The sequence below is a fragment of the Nelumbo nucifera genome, chromosome 4, assembly GCF_055504915.1.
Source record: "Nelumbo nucifera cultivar China Antique chromosome 4, China Antique-T2T, whole genome shotgun sequence".
NCBI lineage: Eukaryota > Viridiplantae > Streptophyta > Magnoliopsida > Proteales > Nelumbonaceae > Nelumbo > Nelumbo nucifera.
The window spans coordinates 92,529,097-92,544,038 of record NC_142652.1 but is presented as its reverse complement, the minus strand read 5'-3'; the positions used below and the strand labels follow the sequence as shown (position 1 = coordinate 92,544,038).

General features: G+C 40.3%; 1 protein-coding gene across 1 annotated transcript; it reads left to right on the top strand.

Moving 5' to 3' along the window:
- The first annotated feature begins 1,241 nt into the window (after positions 1-1,241).
- Positions 1,242-14,330, top strand: ABCI1 (non-intrinsic ABC protein 10). Its single transcript, XM_010277978.3, has 2 exons — positions 1,242-1,769; positions 13,227-14,330. The coding sequence occupies exon 2, from the start codon at positions 13,285-13,287 to the stop codon at positions 13,957-13,959; it is 675 nt and encodes a 224-aa protein (XP_010276280.1). The 5' UTR covers positions 1,242-1,769; positions 13,227-13,284; the 3' UTR covers positions 13,960-14,330.
- Positions 14,331-14,942: the final 612 nt, after the last annotated feature.

Sequence of the window (14,942 nt, the reverse complement as noted above, 5' to 3'; positions counted from 1 at the left end):
GTTAACACATGGCATCCATTATTGAACATCGGTTTGATTCTTAAACATGGTTGAGTGCTGCAATCACCAACAAGCAAACTTGCCAAAATGGGTTCCTGACGTTTGATAACCGTTGCTTGCTTTCTAATGGCTTCCCAGTATGCGTCTCCGCTCTTATAGGAACATTTTGAACAAGTCTTGTCAGATGTTGACTTAACTCCAAACCACACCCTCTGACGATTGATCCAAGCATGGTGCACCCTCAACGTCTTTCTAAGGGATTGAATGGTTCCTGACATCGAAGTCACCCGTCGATAAGGCCAAGATTGCCAAGATACTAAATGATGCTTTTGCCACAGTTGCAAATGAGATGTCTTTAGAAGCTAAAGTTGATGGTGTCCGAAAGCAATATAAACAAGAGATGCATGGAAGTTGTAGGGGTAGTTCAATTCTTGGTGTCAAGAGTTGTTAGCACCCAATTTTTGCTCAGTCTATCGTTTGAATCTCCAATTCACCCCAAATCCCCGATTAGACCCTTCCGATCCATCCGAAATACCAAAAAACACAAAAAAACCCGACACCTATCCAATGGGCCCGATTGACCCCCACTTATACTTCAACCGTTAGATCAGACACAACCATTTGACCCAGGACCCATTAAAATACATGCCCATAAAGTCTTAACCCCAGATTCCTCCATTTGCCATTCCATCAAACCAAGATTCCATTCCAAAATATCTTGTTGACCTAAATTTCTACGATCTTGACCCTTTAACACTGATTAGACCTCATCATCAAATCCCGGGCACCCCTAAACATCCACTTGTAAAATTTTAGCCCAAAGCACCCTTGTTTACCCCTCCATCGTACCCAGATTTTGTTTTGAGACTTTAGACTAATCGAATCGAGTCCTTTCCCGATCTTCCCATTCCGATCCCAATTGGGCCAATCCAACCCTGCTAATCAACTTAGAATGTTTGAAAACCCCATCATGTAAAATTTCAACCAAAATATCATCATTTACCCTTTCATCTAAAAACATTCCATTTCGACCAATCTTGCTAGTCCATAGATACAAGACCCCTCTTTGCAGTTAGACCCATTCAACCTTACGCCTTTTGACCCGAAACCACTCACCATTGGTTCAACCCCTGAACCCGGTTTGACTCATTTGTCAAAAATTACGAAAATGTTCCCGAATTACTCGAAATTACGAAAATGGCCCTACCTCCCATATAAATTCAAGCCAAACTCTTCATTCGCCCTGACCGGGGAGAAGAACTCCAAGGAGACACTATTCACCTCCCCTCTCCTCTCCTCTCGACAGCGGCGGCGAACCCAGAGTCGATCTCCCACTTTCGACCACTCTCTTTCTCCTTTCGTCTTCTCTTCTTCTTCTTCTTCTTCTTCTTCTTCTTCTTCTTCTTCTTCCAATCCTCCCGAAATCCTCACTGTTCATTGTCTTCTATCCAGTAAACAGCAGCGATGCAACTCCCCTTTCATTCCCCACTCGATTCTAGCAGAAACCCAACCTCTTCCGGTCCTAATCATCCGTCGAGCTCCTTCCATCTGTAAACTCCGTTGTTCGAACTGTGTAAGATACCGTAGCGCCGATCTGAAAATCCGATGTAAATTGGTTGCTGAACCTTGGGATTGAAGGTCGTCTTCACTCCAGTTGCTATCCCATTGTAATCCAAGTAAATCCTCACCATTCAAGTGTTAACAATCCAGTACCGAAGCAGATCAAAAGTCCCTTACAGCATTGTTTCTCAGGCGAAATCTCGATTCAGGTATGTCTCCGCACCCTCTGTGATTTCACCTTTCCTATTTGTTATCTTATTTTATTGTATTCTTCTCACCTCCTGCTGAACAGCATTCGATTATCCGCCATTAGAGACGGCAATGAAGTTTCACTGAGCCGATCTATGTGAAATCCTTGCCGACGGTGATGAGAAAAGTTTTTGCATATTTTCGCCCCATTTGTTAACATCGTTTGTTTTGCTTGATTAAAGCGTTGTTTCCATTCTCTTCTTGTTCATTTCTATCGCATGTACCCTGTTTGAGATCAACCGAGGACCTGCTTTTTCTGTTTAGTTGTTTGATTAATTTGGGGTGTAATATTTCTCTTAACTGTTTGTCCAATACTGTTTACCAAATCTGCTAGGAGAATTTTGCCATGCTTTCTTGCTAATCTTTAGTTTGGCGTGTTCTTTTTATTGTCTTCACTTAGCTAAAATAATGGTCCAAATTGGAAATATGTTCTAGTTCAATCTCTAGGATTACAATGACTGGGTTGTGTGGTATGTCAATCAGAAAGTGAAAAGACGGTAGGTGTGAGATTTCCATTCACTCTAATTCATCTCAATAAATAGGATATACATTTGTGCAGGAAATTCAAATGAACAAAACAGAGAAAAATTAGTAAGATGTGAAGGGATCGATGTAATCCCTCGTCTATGATGTTAAACCGCGAGTAGAGTGCCGTTTGTAGAGGTTGAAACAAAAGAATAAAAAAAGGATAAAAAAATATGATTACACAAAAAAAGGAGGAGAAAATAAGAATCCCTAATAATGAGTTTGGTCCCTAAAAGCTAGGTTGCTAGCTCAGGAGATGGGAAAAGAAGAAGAATCAGCTACAAAAAAAAATATAAAAAAAGAGGCAAAAAATGAAAATAAAAATCTAAGATAAAAAATATATAATAAATCCATACAATAAACAAATAAATATACGGTTTTATAAAGAAATAAAAAACTATTAAAAAATGAAAATAAAAAATGTAAAAAATAAAAACAATAAAAAATGTTGATAAGGTACATTCCCTATTTGGAACTACATGTGGGCCCCACCTGTAGGACCCGGGAGAGGGGTGCCTAACCCCTGCCCTCTCCCATCTGAGTCTTACCCGGACTGGTTGGACTGGTGCCTTGGGTTTTGGAGTCACTATTAAAATAAAGCATTTTGAAAATCACTCTCGGAGGACCCATCACCTCCAATTTCATAAATGATGGGTGGCGACTCTATTTCTAGCCCAAGTGGTAAGTGAGCCGGTTTTCTGATGCTCACAATAGTTAAGAGTGACATTTCTACATTGGTGGAGGATGGACTCGAGTTCACAACAGCCAATGATGAAGCACTTAGCTTCCTTTACCATCTTCAAATCTCATAGTCTCGCCTCAAGAGTCTCATGAATAGAGAGGGCGGATTCGTAGATTGCTTGACTCGTGTCTTGCAATGTGGGAGCTACCAATCTCAAGCCTACGCCCCACACCTATTGAAATCAATGTTCAAGGTGGTTGACCCAAACTAGTTGATTAGCTTGAGACCCGAACTCTTTGTCGAGATTGTGAACGTCTTGCGCGACAAAATCTCACAACAAGCTTCCGGTGTCTGGGATAGATGCTATTATAGTTACAAGTAGTAGAAGAAGAAGAGTAGCATTAGCTCTAGATTGCTTTGTTAACCCAAAGAACGGTGATTGCTGGTTTAGAAGAAGGAGGAGAGGACGCAATTTGGTCGGCGACGGTCTTACCTCACCGTAGATGGAGTTGGTCGGTAGCGGCTTTGTCGGGGATGGGGTCGGTGATGGCGGTAACTAATATGGAAGTCGAAGGAATTGATTATAGTCTTCAAATTTTAGAACAAAGGGTTGGAATTGAACATGGGTTTTTATGTCAAAAAATAAAATAAAATAAAATAAAATAAAATAAATGGACAGGAATGGGAATCGCATCCCCTAGGGAGCGTTCGGGAATGGGATTCCCATTCTGCTCAACCAAATGGCAAGAATCGGAATGGGCCATTCCAATTCTGATTCCAGGCTTCTATTTCCTCGAACCAAACACATCCTTAGTACCTTTTTTAAAGAATATTCGGATTGAAACTCAGGTGGTAGGAACAAGTTCTTATATCTTAGCAAAGAAATTGGGTGTAATCAGCCCTTCTACTTTCGCTTGGCCTAAGCAAAGGAGCAGAATCAAGTAAGTGGCGGAATTTTCCACCTCGGTTTGCAAATTCCCCACCTGCGCCCAAACAAAGAAAAAAAAACCTTTCCCAGATATTTGCAGCAAAGGGGCAGGAGAATAGTAAGTGGTAATAGTTCTCCCCATTAGACTTGCACAAAAACACAACAGTTAGGGGAAGATATACAAAGGAGTTAGGGGAAGATATACAAAGGTCTTTTTTTAGGAGATTCAATAGTTTGGTGCCCTATGTTTAGAAGGAAACCAAGTGATTGGAGGAATGGTTGGTTGGGTGTAGAAATGGAGTTTGTGCAAGCAGATCGGTAGAGGAGATCCTTGAAGGTAGAAGCAAAAAATATTCTGATCGAAGAGATGAGAATCAAGGGGAAGGTAAGTCTGAAGGTAAGGGAAGTGAAAAAGGGTAAAATATTGCTAGAAGGATTAGAAGTTGTTGAGTGACTAAGAGATTTCATAGTTGAAGCCTGCTCAAAAGGCAAGCAGATAAACTAGCGGGAACTTGGTACATTAGAAGGGAGAAGATATGTAGTTGAATGTAAGAGGAATAGAAAAGGCTCCTTCATAGCTTTGGCTGAATATTTTGGCAAGGGACGAAGGCAATTGGTGTATCTACCAGTAGGAAAATAGAGCCAAGGATGGGGAAGTTACAGGTTGCTCAAAGAGTATCAAATGAAAAAGAAGCTTTCACAAGGGAGAAGGCATACCAGAGCAACAACAAGGTAGAACAAGAGCCAGTGGTCATGGCAAAAACAAAAAGCCAATGCAAAATGGTGGGTGGTCTAGAGAGAAAAGATTGGGCCAGTAAATTTATGATACAAACCAAGGAACATGTTAATGGTTGGAGGAGGGTAGCTGATTTACTAACAACTAGTCTAAAGCTGAAAAGAGTCTTCATAGTAACCCCCTTCGATAATTGTAAAGCCCTCTTAGATCCATTAGAAAATGAAATGGAAATATAAACTCTCAATGTTCAGGTTGAGTTTGGATCATTCATAGTCTTCAAATGGAGTCCAACATCTAACTCCAAGGACTTTCTTTGTCGAAGATGGTGTGGTGGTGCATGTAATAGGCCTGCCATTTCATTTGTGGAAACAAGTAGCATAATCTATAGCATTATTGTGTGGAGGACGCTTAGAAGGAGCATTTTGGGGTGATCTTTATTCAGCAGCTATTTTGCTAAGTGGTGTAAAGCCAGAAGATATTCCACAAAAGGTAGAGGTACGAATAGGGGGAGTTTCTTCTCTATGTGGCTGGCATCCTCCATTGAAGCAGGGCTGTGGAAGGAGGCTCACATGGAAGGAGGTGAAAAGGAGGAAGAAGAAGCTCTATGTGGATTTATGAGATTGGCTAGATCAAATGGGAAGGAATGTTTCACTAAAAAGGGCCAACAAATTTTGGGAAGCCAAAAAAATTTAGGGCAGATGGAAGGTCAAACACATAGAGAGCAAGGAAACCCTTTGACAATTGGCAGATCATATGCGTAGGTGGCTTCAAGGGAAAAGACAAATTTTCAGGTGGGTAAAGGGGGGGGGAGGGGTTGAACCAACAACTTCAGACTAGTTCAAAAGGGAAGGTAGCTGGTTCAACTTTTAAAACAGGGGGCATGACCTCTTAAAAAGTCACGTGGGAGGAAAAGATTTAGGAGGTGGGCCTATTCGAGTGGATTCCATTCTTGGTGGGCTAGAAAAGGCAGCCCAAGCAAAGTCCACTAATTTGTGTGCTCAATTTAAAAGGTTCGAGCCCAAGGCTCAATCTAGGATAAATGGGCCAAGGGACCCTTTAAGTACTCATGTGATTGGGGGGAGGGATGAGTTGATGGACGATAATAAGTATCTATCTTCTTCTACATCGAATCCCTCCTATCAATCGAACGCGTCAGATGCAAGGTCTCAAGGTTCTCAGTCTCGAAGTTCTTTATAGTGGGTCCCCTCCAACACGACTGACAACACCCGATTTTTGCTCAGTCCATTGCCTGAACCTCCAACTCACCCCAAATGCTTAATCAAACCCTTCCGATCCTTCCAAAACAACCAAAATACAAAGATGCCCCGTACACCTGGTTTGACCCTTTCGACCTGTGAAACCCGGTTTGACCCCCTTACACCTGGTTGAACCAAAATACCTAGTTTCTGTGAAATCACAAAGATGCCCCAAACTTTTAAAAATTTATAGAATTGCCACCGCGCACTAATGTAAACTATCCTTTCTTATTTCGAAAGAGGGGAGAAAAAACACTATTGATCATCTTGGAGCTCTCGGCAGAGACGGCGAACCAACAACGACAACCCCTTCTTCGACCTCCTTCTCCCTTGACCTCTCCTTCTAGTCTATGCTATTCAGTCCTTTTTCCTTTTCTCTCTTCTCTCTTTATTTCTCCGTCATTCCCTCTATGTAGCCCTGATCGCCCTGGGCATAGCTCCCGTTGCTACAAATCATTGCAGCACTGTGTTTGAATGTAACCAACGGCAACTGAACCCCCTCATCTTACATCTCCTTCATTTCCGTTACTATCCCTTCAATCTCCGGATTCTCACTTTGTTAGAACACCATCTGTATACTTTGTTTTTTTGTTTATCGTGGTCATCGGCCGAATTATCATTTGCAGCGTCAACCGTTCTCAGGCCAATATATGACTCAAGTGTGTCCTTCTCTCACCTACAATTTCTTCTTCTTCTCTCTCTCTCTTTTAAAAATATTCTCCATCTGACTATTAGCTATTCGGAAGCTCAGTCGAGCTGTCCTCTGTAAATCTTGACCGACAACGAGGCTGATAACGAGATCCCTGTGATTTATGATAAAGTTGGTGATGGGGTCTCTACATATAGACCTAGAATGCGGATGTCAGTAGTGATTTAGAGAGGAAGCCAATCGCTTCCATACTTTTTTGGTTGTTGATCTCATCTTGTTTCGTTTTTATTTTTATTTTAAATGTTAAATCCTTTGAATATTAAGTCTAGTTAAACTGAGGAAGCCCGTGAGTTTCAGATCTCATTACATTTATTTTTGCCTAATTGTTTCCTTTTAATAATTTGCAATACTTGCTATGTTTAAAGTAGATCTGAATGCAAATTTTTATTGTGCTGGTGCGTAGATTGGTTTTTTATGATTTTGAGTAAGTGCATCTAAACTGAAGGAACCTGCTGGTCTAACCCCGCTAAATTTTGATTTTGATGGGGAATCCTGGAGCTATTGGTTATTCAGTCTCTTGGTGGAAACCCTCAGTGTGGAGTTGGTTGTGATAGCCCAAAATCAGGGAATGAAAAGGAAAATAATAAAATAACAAAAAAAAAGAGAAAAAAGAGAATTAAAGTAAAGAGAATATGGAATATGTTGAAAGTAAGCCATCGATATACAAGGGGTTTGTCTGGAGAAGGTCAAGTTAAACCAATCATAAAAAATAATGAATAAATAAAATAAAATAAAACAAAAGAAAATTCAATAAAATAAATAAAATAGTAAGCAAATCGGGCAAAGATGAAATGGGATGGCTTGTTTGATAGACCCGGGCACCCGACCATATCTAGATGGTAGGGGAGAATAAACAATAATAAAAAGGGAGAGAATTAAAAAGATTAAAAATGATAAAAATAATCAATAAAAAATATACATAAATAAAAAGATAGGAAGCTTTTTCTTTGTGTTGACTTATCATTTTCTTTCTTTATAGTTGTTATGTTTGTTTATTTGTTTATAATACCATGTGGGCCCCACCTATTGGACCCGGGAGAGAGGTGCCTAACCCCTTTCCTTCTCCCATTGAGGCTTACCCAGACTGGTTTAGCTGGTGCCTCGGGCTCTAGAGTCACTGTTAAACCGAAATGAATTTTGGTGTGATTCCTAGAGGTCCCATCACCTCCATTTTCTAATTTGATGGGTGGTGACTCCAATCCTAGTGAGCCGTTTTCCGATGCTCACAACGACAAACCGTCTCTCACTTGATAGGTGCAACCCAAGATGTTTGAAACATAGGGATATTAATAGAACAGAGTTCGAAGACTGGTCGAGTGAACAAGATGCAATGATCATTTTGATAGTGATGAAATTGTAAGTTTGGGAAGTGTCTCTGAAAAGCAACAATAATCTACTTGAAACAGAAAGTTTGCACACAGAGTTGTTGTTTATAGAGGAAGAGTTTGAAGATGTAGGTTGCGGGAAGACTAGAAATAGTGAAGAAATTGGTCCTAAAGTTGCGCAAGCTCCTCTCCCCTCCGCTGAGGGAGCTGACCCTGAGTCTAATGAATTGCAAGATGTTGGTGGAGAGGGAGACCAATCTGCTGTGAGGGTGGGTGTGGATAATCTTGTGTCGAAAACACAAAGAAAGGAATTCCAAGTGGGTAGGTCATTCGGAAGTGATACTTTCACTATTTCTACTTCACAACATTGTCCAAAAAGGGGAAAGGCCTTAAAACCAAACAAAGTTTGTCAGCAACTCAAATCCAGTGATCCTAGTCCTACCCCTGTCCTACCAGGTATGGGTGTCATTTCTTTTTTTGGCACTGACTTGTGTGCTATGCCTATAGCAGAAATTCCAACTTCCTGTCCAGGAGGATTTGATGGAAGAGAGAGGGTGATAGTGGAAGGAGAGAGGGTGGTGGAAGGAAGTAGTAAGGGGGAGGTAGACAAAATTTGGAATTTGATTTGTACAGAGCTGGAGGAACTAAAAAAAAGGGAGGAGTCATAGAGAGCTGTTGTAGCCAAAATGAGTGCGGGCATGGTAAAGATCTATTTCAGACATTGGCTGGAAAGGATGGAGAGAAGGAAGATGATGCTTATTGTATCAGGAAGGGGGGGGGGCCCGGGGAAAGGAATAAAGAAAAAAAGATCTGAAGTGGAAAGGCTAATCTTAGACATTGAGGGAGATTTAGAATTTAGTGGTAGAGGGGATAAGAGGGAAGGGCCTAAAATAAGGAGACAAAGGCTTCTTCACGGGTGTTTTGCTATTTTTGTCTCGATGAAAATTATTAGTTAGAATGTAAGAGGTCTAGGGAGTGCAAGAAAGAGAAGGGTAAGATCTACTTCGAAGGGAAAATCCGACATTGTGCTGTTACAAGAATCCAAATTGATGGAATTAGATGGGAGATGGGTTAAGAGTTTGGAGGTCTAGAGGTGTAGGTTGGACCTCGTCTCCTTGTTGGGGAGCCTCGGGGGGGGGGGGATTGTAACACTGTGGAGGGAGGACGTGGTGGAAGTAGTGGAAGAATTGATAGGCAAACTCTTCGTTTCCATTAAGCTTAAGAATGTAGAGGATGGGTGTGTATGGGTTCTAACCAATGTTTATGGCCCTAACTCCTGTAGAGAGAAAAATGAGATGTGGGAGGAATTATATGCAATCAAGGGGTTATGGGATGGCCCTTGGTACTTGGGTGGAGATTTTAATGTCATTAGATTCTCTGAAGAAACCAGTAATCCCCAATAGGTAATCACAACAAGCACGAGGAAATTTAATTGTTTTGTTAAAGATTGTGAGTTGAAGGAAATACCTCTGTTGCAAACTAGTTATTATTGGTCCAACCTTCAGGAAACCCCTTTGTGTTCGAAGTAGGACAGATTTTTATTTAACTTAGCCTGGGAGAATAGTTGGGATAACTTGGTTGCTAGAGCATTACCTAGGGTCACCTCTTATCACTATCCTATCCAGATAGACGCAGAGTCTTTTTCTACTGGACCCAAACCTTTTAGATTTGAAAGTATGTGGCTTACCCATCTAGATTTTGTGAAAAAAGTGAAGGAATGGTGGGGTGAGGAGGTGAAGGGGGTAAGATGGAAGGGGGTCAAGTTTCATTAGAAGTGAAAGAGGTTGAGAGCCAAAATAAAAGAGTGGAATAGAGATCAATTTGGCAGAATTGAGGAGCAAAAAATGAGCCTAATCTCTTGGATAGAAAGCTTGGATGTAAAGGAATCCCAAAATGGTTTGGCTGAGGATGACAGAATGTTAAGGAGACAAGTGAAAAAGGATTTTGAAGAGGTGTTACTAAAGGAAGAAATCAGTTGGAGACAAAAATCTAGACACAAGTCGTTAAGGTGATGGGAACACTAGATTTTTCCATGACTTGGCCAATGGGAGACGAAGAATGAATTTTGTGATCAAGCTAGAGATAGAAGAGGAGGTGATACCAACCAGGATAACATAGCCAGAAAATTTGTGGAGCACTTTAAATCGATCTATAGAAGACCTCTGGGTGAGAGAGCAGTCGTGGGAGGGGTGGAATGGCCAAGAATGAGGACGGAATGGCAAGGTGGTTGGAAAGGAAGTTTGAGGAAGAAGAGATTAAGAAAGCTGTCTTTCTAATGGATATATCCAAGGCTCTAGGTCCAAATGGATTTACAGTGGGTTTTTATCAAGATTGCTGGGAAGTGCTGAAAGAGGATTTAGTTGAAGTCTTTAAGGAATTTGTAGACAATCATGTAATAAGCCCGGGAATCAATGCCACTTTTTTGGCCTTGATACCTAAGAAGATTGATGCCAACCATCCAAAAGATTATAGGCCTATTAGTCTTGTGCCAAACATCTATAAAATTCTTGCCAAAGTGCTTTCTTTGAGGATCAAAACAGTTCTCCCTTCTATCATTAGTGAAACTTAGGGGGCCTTCATTCAAGGGCAGCAAATAACAGATTGGATCCTAATTGCGAATGAGTGTGTGGAGGAAATGAAAAGGTCTAGGCAAAAAGGTTTTATTTGTAAATTGGATCTTGAAAAGGCCTATGACTTGGTGGACTGAGAGTTTTTGTTAGAGGTGATGAGAAAATATGGATTGGGGAACAAGTGGTGTAGCTGGATATCTGGGTATATCAGTACCTGTCATTATATATTGGTAAATGATGTGGTGAGGGACTTTTTTCTATCTTGCAGGGGTGTCAGGCAAGGGGATCCACTCTCACCCTTCCTTTTTACCTTAGTAGCCGATGTGATTAGTAGGATCATTATTACCAAGGCCGATAGAGAAGATACCGTTAGGGGTTGGAGAATAGGGAGACACCAAATCCCAGTCAACCACCTTCAGTTTGCAGATGACCTAATGATCTTTTGTGAAGGAGTTTTAGTGAGAAGGTAGCAAACCTAAAGGAGCTAATCTAAGGATTTGAAAGGATTTCTAATCTGAAAGTAAATTTGGAAAAGAGTTGCATAGCGGGTATAAACTTGGAGGATGGGGAGATTGAGGATATTGCGGAGTGTCTTGAGTGTTCCATCTCTTCTTGGCCTATGTCCTACTTAAGGCTTCTTCCGTTAGGGGCAAATCCTAGGGTCCCATTCAGGTATCCTTCCAAACCTTTCCCTTCAACATAAAAATCAAAATGGAACTTCCACATCTCATAATTCTGTCCATTCATCTTCACAGGAATAATATCCCCTCTGTCTGAAGCCATTACTACAAAAAAACAGCAAAAATAGGGTTCGACAATAGTTTGAAAGAACTAGACTGAAGTAAAAAAACTGATCAAAGCAAGCCAGATAAGCAGTAATCGAATCCAAGAGAGTCAAAAAACTGAGAAAAGAAACCCTTACTGTCACCAGAGATTGTCCAAGATCTAGCAAAAGAAGAAAACTGGATACACAGTCCAGAAAAGAAAAGTCTGGACGCAGCCACCCAGAAGAGATAAAAGTTCTCAATGGATCTCAATAAAAATTTCAGAATATGCTGAGGAGGGCTAGGCAACAATTCCTTTCAAATCTTACTGCAAACGGATGTCAAACGAGAGAGATCCAATGAAATCTCTCTTGCTAGATGCACAGAATACAGAAAAATGGTTCCTGGAAAGATCAATAAGTCCAGAACCAGTTGGCAGTGATAAAAGTTCTCAATGGATCAAGAAAAAAGAAATGGATAAAAAAGAAATGAATCAAGGAGCAACCTGCTTTGATACCATGTGAACCGAACTAAGAACAAGAGAAACAGATTTAGGGGTGTCAAGAATAGTCGACCCCCACCCCAAAGAGCCTCTTTTATATTAAAATATATGAAAGATATGTACAGTTACAAGAATGCCCTTATAGGGCTGAAAGATAAAAAGAACAAATAAAATAATAAGAATACTATACTGTACAACAAGGGCTATACTAATAATGTACATCAAGATATATCTTCACACCCTCCAATACATAACCCACTCTCTTAGGGTCGGTAGTGGCAGTTGTACAAGATGCTCCTTTTTCAGGAGTAAAGACTGAGCCAATGGGCCCATCTATTCTCAGTTTTTCACTTACACAAACTATGCAGCAAAGGTAGAGCCTTGGTACAATGCATCTTGGTTTGCCTCTGCTTGTGCAAGTGAATCTGCTAAATCATTGACAGATAATCTAATCCATCTGAACCAGGTAATCATCCTTTGGGTTAAGGATCTCTGGGCTCCCTAACTTCATGTTCATGTAGCAATACAACTTTGCTATCCAACCACCACCTAGGTCTCTCCTTCAATTTCCTAATGAAAATAGATAAGAGTAAGATTGATTTTTTTCCCTGAAGAAGTGAGGACATCTCTACCTTAATGTCATCATCATCTCTTATAGGTTCTGAATCTATTATCTGTACCTTGCAGTGTTGTTTCTAAATATTCCACTAATTCCAGAGTGGCCAAGATTTCCATTACGGCATCCATCATTATGAGTTTGATTTTTTGATTAGCAATTTTGTTTTTGGCTTAGCAAGAATTTGCAAGTAAGTTCTGCCAGTGTGAGCTTGTTTTACTCTGCCAATCCTAAGCCCAAATAAAGGAGGGTTGCGTTGGGTTGGTAGTCAGCACTAAAATTTTTGCCAAACTCTCATGATCATGGATCCTGTTTTGTAACACTATTCATGTAGCTGATTCCATATAGTTGGGATAAGGTTTGGATGATGAGGATGAGGATGAATTTGCATGTAACTTAGGTTTAATGTTTTGATGGTTCCTAGAAATATTTATTAAGTTGGTCCCTAGAAATATTTATTTCGTTTATTACAACTTACAACTTTAGTTTATTTTGGTTTTGATGAAGTTAAAATTAGCTAAGCAGTTAGAAATTCAATGCAGCAAGTTTAGTTTAGGAGTTGAAGGAGTATTGTTGAACTAATTTCAAACTTAAAAATGTGCCATTCAGCTTCTCTACTTATTTGTTGTATGATGTGGCAAAGGTATTGGGGTGATTACTCATAAAATTTGTAATATATCAACAATATTTGTAGAATTCTCTCCAAATTGTCAGCTTCTTCAGATTTAATAAAATTTAAACTCATTTATCAAAAAAAGAAATCTTGTTTTTAATAATGATTTACATATTTCTGTATTTTCGCAGGACTATTTTCTCAATAACCTGAATGATCTCTAAATTTCACTTTTGAGGGAAAGGAGGAATGTCTCTTCGCAGGCCTCCACTCCCACGAATCCTTCTTAACAATGTCTCCTGCATGCGAAATGCCCAAACCATCCTCCGCAACATCAACGTCTCCATCCACGATGGAGGTGCACTTGTGCTCACAGGCACCAATGGATCAGGCAAGTCAACCTTCCTGCGCATGTTAGCAGGGTTCTCTCGACCGTCAGCAGGAGAGATCCTTTGGAATGGCCATGATGTTACCCAATCAGGTGTCTTCCACCAGTACAAGCTCCAGCTCAACTGGCTATCCCTCAAAGATGCCATCAAAGACAGGCTTACAGTGCTGGACAACGTTCAGTGGTTTGAAGTCTTGGAAGGCAAGTGCGGGAAAGCCATGGGTGCTTTAGAGCTAATGGGGTTGGGCCGATTGGCTAACGAAAAGGCAAGGATGCTCTCCATGGGGCAGCGAAAAAGGCTTCAACTTGCGAGGTTACTGGCTATAGACAGGCCGATTTGGTTGCTGGATGAGCCATCAGTTGCATTGGACGTTGAAGGGGTGAGACTGTTGGAATACATAATTGCAGAGCATCGGAAAAAGGGTGGGATTGTCTTCGTAGCTACACATTTACCTATTGAGATTGAGGATGCCATGTGTTTGAGATTACCACAGAGGTTCCCAAGAAGGAAAACCTTGGTTGATCTGGTTCGTTGAATTCATAATCTTCCAAATGCCATCTGATCTGTAGATTATTTTGCATAATCCATGGCATGGGGATATATAAAAAATATTAGAGTTATGGTATAAGCCTGTCTGGTGCTAGGAAATGGGATGTGCCAACTCTTTATCTCCTCACTTCAGTTCTGTTTGCTGGGACTGGGATTGCCACTTCTGTAAAAGAGGAAATGGGATGTGCTCCAATCCCAACTCTTACTACTAAGGCTCAGTTTGGAAGGAGTACGCAGAGTGCAAAACCTTGAATTTTGTATTATTTTGCATGCATTTGTACTGTACATACATATATATATATATATATTGTACTATTTCCAAACTAAGCCTAAATGACAAAAATTGGAGGCTTAAACTAGTGTAGTGGGATATGAGGACAATAAGTTAATAATAGCATTTGTGACAATGACATGGAATTTATTATTAACACGGGCCATGAAATTCAATTTAAAGGTGCATGCATACAAACATTTGTACAAATATACTCTATATAGCTATTAAAAAAATTACTCTATATGAATAACTCAGGATAGGCTTAATTTATTCATATTTTTCTAGGTCTTAAAAGATGGTATAGTTGACTTGGACCGAATCTGAAAATCTGATGGGAATTAAATCTGATCTGAGACTGAAACCGTGAAACCCCTAAATTTGGCATTCAGATGGGACTGAATTGGCTAAATTCCACCGGGACTGGGGAGATGTGTGTATAAAGATCATTTTGGTACTAGTTTTGTTGTGAGCAGATCCCTGATCCCACTCCGATTTCATCTGACCTGTTTGCAGCCTTATTTATACAAGGTAGCAGCCTGACAGATATGTGCCATATGCAAAAATTGCAAATCGGATGGGGGCTCAGATAGCAGCAAAGATACATGAATTCAGTTGAAGTACATGTTTTATAAGAACGATCTTTCCCCATTTAATAGCATTTTTAACTTTCCAACCTTTAATTTTATTTTGAATCT

What these genes read in the sequence shown, in the direction of transcription:
- ABCI1 (XM_010277978.3), top strand. Translation starts at nt 13,285, where the DNA reads ATGTCTCTTCGCAGGCCTCCACTCCCACGAATCCTTCTTAACAATGTC.